Below are 5,117 nucleotides of genomic sequence, written 5' to 3' on the forward strand. Positions count from 1 at the left end.
AACATGTCTCATATGGTTGACTCGTTCTTTATCAGTTTGTGTTTGACGTTTGCTTGGAAATGTTTTGGGGTCGTTTTCACGCCTATTGACGTGCATATAAATATGGTAGTAACATGCCCATGCCAGTAGAGAGCGCCATTGCTGTGAGATAGTACAGTATTTGATTCTCACTCCAGAGGGATTTGGTTTGAAAGGAGGAAAAAAAAACTATTAAATACCAATCTTACACAGGGCAGTAACTAATGCTTGTTACAGTCATATGGCCTTGGTGTAAAAAGACTTCATTGTTTTTCCTGATAAATATTCACACTAGGCTGAGCCTAGTACAGACTGGGCTGTTTTTTAATAAGGGCAATGCAAATAATGCAATATTGATTATGAATTAATAATTCATCAAACTAATCATTGAAAGCCTTGTCACTATTCAATGAATACCATATTACTATACAGAACACAATCAATTACACATACCACAATATTGTACTATAGGCTATCACATTACTAAACAAGTATAACCAAGATACAATAGGCTAAAATGTGTATAATTGTTTTCATTTAGTCTTGTATTCAAGTTAACACAAACATTTTGTGATTGAGTTAACAAATAAAATCTCTTCAAGTTTATTTTTATTTCATAGGTCTTTGATTAAAAAAAACTGTAAGGACGTAAAGTGTATTAAACTACTGGAGTGTACCTTGCAGTAGTCCTAGCCTATTTAATTGTAGCCTATAACTAAACATCTATAATAGGCCTATATGCGTTTGTGTACACTGCGCCTTATAGCTTACGTATGAACAGCTACCTCATCCAACATTATAAATGTGTGATGTGATCAAATCCAAGTGGCAGATAAAATTCCTATTCAATAGGCTTGTTTTCAGAGCCTCTGGAGGCTGGGTGCCAGTGATGGGGGGCGGTGCTCTTCTCCAGCAGACCCCTCCCTCCTCCCCCAATCCCCCCTCACACACTGACCGGCAGCCAGTCATTCAGACAGGCAGCCGCCTCACTACATCCACCACTCACTCACCACCACAATCGAGTCAGAGCAGCCTCTCATGCCTTCACCTGCTCCGGGATAGACATCTATCCTTTGCCGTCATTCAAGTCAAGCATCCAGGGAGGCGGGAGCCCTGACGAAGCGTTCCGATGAAGATGCTGGAGAACGGGCGGAAGGTGTTGAAGGAGGGTCTGCTGGAGAAGCGCAGCGATGGTCTGCTGCAGCTGTGGAAGAAGAAGCGCTGCGTCCTGACCGAGGACGGCGTGCTGCTGCTGCCGCCCAAACAGCACGACCCCCCGCAGCAGCAACAGCCGCAGCACCACCACCAACACGGTACAGGCGGTGGAGGGGACACGGCGGGCAAAGTCAAGGAGCTGCACTTCGCCAACATGAAGACGGTGGACTGCGTGGAGCGCAAGGGCAAGTACGTCTACTTCACGGTGGTCATGACGGAGGGCAGGGAGATCGACTTCAGGTGCCCGCAGGACGAGGGCTGGAACGCGGAGATCACCTTGCAGATGGTCCAGTACAAGAACCGGCAAGCCATCCTCGCAGTCAAGTCCACGCGGCAGAAGCAGCAGCTGCTCGTGGTGCAGATGCCCGGCCACAAGACCCTCCGCAGCGCGCCGAACGTTGCGTGACCTGCGGCGTGTCTATCGGTGAGACGACAGCGACAGAAGAGAAAACGAGATTAATCTGGGGGTCCCCAGGTCCAGGGGGGACCACCTGGGGATCCCCTCGCACAGAGACCTATTTTCGGTTTTGTTTTATTCCCTGGATATTTGAACGCCATCGTTGAGGACGTTTGGTTTCATCATAGGGTCACAGTCGTCCCTCACAGATCCAACATTGAGTGAATTTTTACCTGGAACTGGGGGACTATATGTGGATTTATTCTGACATAAGGAAAGCTTTGGACTCCCTCCAGTAGGCCAACCCTATACAGTAGCCTATGTCCCCCACTCTCACGTAGGTGAAATCCACTGCAGGAAAATATGCTGGATATCTATTCCCATGCAGGCAGGTTTGATATTTCATACAAGGAGGAGGGCCTCTCCTTATCCAAAAAAGCTTAACGCGCGCGGGTTAATTGATAAACACATCGCGTAATTATCAAACACCACGACTGGCAAGTTGTGTATCTTTAATTAGTTTAAAATGAGTCCGTAATTAGATCTACATAAGTGATTCGATGTTGGGACATGTTTAAGTCCACAGTGTTCAAGTTGAACGTTTGAAATCTAGTGAAACGTGCCTCGGAGACTCATACAGATGAAGAGTAAAGACGCACAGGTTGCGCGCAAAATTCAAATGCAGCAAAGTTAATCTACGTTGTTTTTCATGCACGTGGCTCTCGGTGGCACGTGGTGACTTGTCACGCTGAGGTTTAAACTCACAAGACAGAAGGCTGGAGTAAATGTGGCCATCTGGTATTATTAGACGGTCAATGGGATACATTATATTATTATTTATGGGCATAGGCTACGTCATCAGAAATGGTGGGAACTCTGGTCCTGTAAAGACTCTGAACTGAAGGGAGACATTCGTTCTTCCCCAACCATCGCTTTTATCTTGTGTCAAAGCTGATGCATTTACACTGGCTTTGGTCAAAATCCCTTTAATGTCGACCCGAACACGTTTCAGTGAAATAACTTAAAAGGTTTTCAATAACCTGTCGTCATATTCTATCATAACAACATCTGAAATCTGAGTGAGCAGCAGGGCCATAGCTACCATTGAGGTCTGAGGTCATGGCTTTGATATGTTTGGGAAGGATTCCAGTTATGTTGGAAATAAAATAGTCCAAAAGAAAAAAATATATTTAATTATTGAATAAACAATTGCATGGAAGCCCTAAGCGGACATATTTTCAAGTAAGGAATAGAAACAAGTTTAGTTTATAACACACATGCAGTCGTTATCAGGGGGAAACGGAGGAAATAAAAAAAATTTAGACAATTTAATAAAAATATGACCAATTTAAATGTTAAACAGACGGGTTGCAGTGCTGGTCGACTCATGACCTCAGTGCTTTCTCAAATCCTGGCTACGGCCCTGCTGAGCGCTTGTGTCTCTTGTGGAAGAAATGGATCCTTTAAAAAGTAAGAAACTTTGGGATTAACTTTACCCTTTATATCAGTGCGAGTTGGCCTCAACGGTTTGATCCAGAGTGCCGAAATGAAATGGAAAATGAGCTGCCTGAGGTCCAGTTATATAAAGTCCACGTTTCAAGTCCCTTTCAGATTGTCGGGGGCATCACCAGTCAGTCAGCGCGCTAGCTGCTGGCATCCGCAGGTTAATTGGACCCTCGGCTGGAGTATGAATAACAATGAGTTCTGCAACACCTCTTCCATGCAGTGCTTTCCACAGACCAGCACCCCCCCCCCCCCTTACCATGCCCCCCCCCCCCCACACACACACACACACACACACAAGCCCTCCTTTTCAATACAGAGACCTTATCACACAAAAGACTGATGGACAAAAAGCATGAGGGGAAAACGACTGTATTCTACTACCGTGCGATGGGTTGATCCCTTATTTATTATACTGTATGTGTATATATATTTTCTATGAGAAAAAAAAAGTTATGTTGTTGACGAATGTTCAGTGTGGTTGTTGCTAGAATGGAACAAGAGGAAGTCGCTTGGAGCTTCATTGCCTACATCACACACACACACACACACACACACACACACACACACACACACACACACACACACACACACACACACACACACACACACACACACAGTCTATTGGGAATAAGCTTACTAAACAATCATCTGATAGGATAGTTGCTGTAGGTTATCGTCCATGTTTTCATTCTTTTTTTACTGAACCAAAGAATCATGTCATTACAGCTCCGAACACAGTATAGCCCTCAGAATACTATGATGGGATACCTGCTTGGCTTATACCTCATTGGTTTGATCACTTCATGTATTACTAGCTACAGGCTACAGCACATCGTGGTATTTGAATTGTGTAACATCAATCATTTTCCATCATTTTATTCGGCTGCATTCTTACATTACAAAATAAGTTGTCTTGTGTGGGTCTTAATGGGAGTCAGATACCAGCTTATTTCCCCTCAGTTTGTTTTATAGAGAAGAGCTCAGTTACATAAATGACATGCACAGTAGAATTGTTTAATTCTTTTATTTTTGTATACTGACAGAATTCCCAGGAGCGGAGAGCTGCATAGAGAATATGTAATCGGTTGCATTCAAGCTCAGCGGGTGGTGACAGATTCCCCGCTGTTCAACGCCTTAGCACATACGGCGGGCAACTATAGACGCCGGAGGAAACCAATGCTACTTCAAAGGGATAACCACAAGCAAAGAGGAACAGTACGTCGACGTTTTAAAGAAACGGTAGCCTGCTGTTGCTTGTTAGCTGTGTTTCACCCATCTTTTTTCTTTTCTTTTACATAGACAAAGAGGCAGGTATAAAACAGATAGTGCAGCGAGCTAAATTAGGCTAAAACTGGCTAACTTTGGCTCCACCCACTAACACTTACCAACGTAAACAATACATCAACAACCAATCAGATTGTGTATGTCTCTGCAGCAGCTCTGTAACCTGGGAACTGTTCATAATACTATCTCTGATGTGTGACTTTTATACTGCGAGGGGTTGAAATGCTCACGAGAATGAGAACGGACTGAAACAATGTGGTTGCTTGTTGAAATGTTTGAAAGTGGTCATAGATCTACACAGCATTTATTTAGCGTCCGAAAATGGCGCGGGTCTTGTTGTTTTAAATGACGGAGGGGGGGATAGGCTATCGGGCTTGTCAAGGAAACATTTGATTTCACCTTGGCTCACACTGCTTCCTGTTAGCTGGAAGTGTTTCCCCCCCCCACTCTGGTCCATGGCCAACACATGCCTCCGTGCTGCTGTCATCTCCCACACAGGGGGGTCCAGCCGTGCCCTTTATCTAATGCCACTGCTGGGATTCTAACTCTTGACATGCCTTCTCCCGTTGCCATCTCTCACACACACACACACACACAGTTATATACAGTAGCTGTGCCCCCTTTGGAGCCACTGTCCAATTTCTTATTTCAACGTGAGATCTATTTTCATACCTCGAAAAAGATACATTCCATTAAA

General features: G+C 44.4%; 1 protein-coding gene across 1 annotated transcript; it reads left to right on the forward strand.

The window, feature by feature from the left end:
- Positions 1–1,153: 1,153 nt before the first annotated feature.
- phlda1 (pleckstrin homology-like domain, family A, member 1) lies at positions 1,154–1,639 on the forward strand (the record flags this gene model as incomplete). The annotated part of the gene is made up of 1 exon (XM_080051067.1): positions 1,154–1,639. One exon carries the CDS (start codon positions 1,154–1,156, stop codon positions 1,637–1,639), a length of 486 nt encoding a protein of 161 aa, XP_079907193.1.
- Positions 1,640–5,117: the final 3,478 nt, after the last annotated feature.

The sequence above is a fragment of the Ammodytes marinus genome (assembly GCF_949987685.1).
Source record: "Ammodytes marinus genome assembly, chromosome: 22".
Taxonomy (NCBI): domain Eukaryota; kingdom Metazoa; phylum Chordata; class Actinopteri; order Uranoscopiformes; family Ammodytidae; genus Ammodytes; species Ammodytes marinus.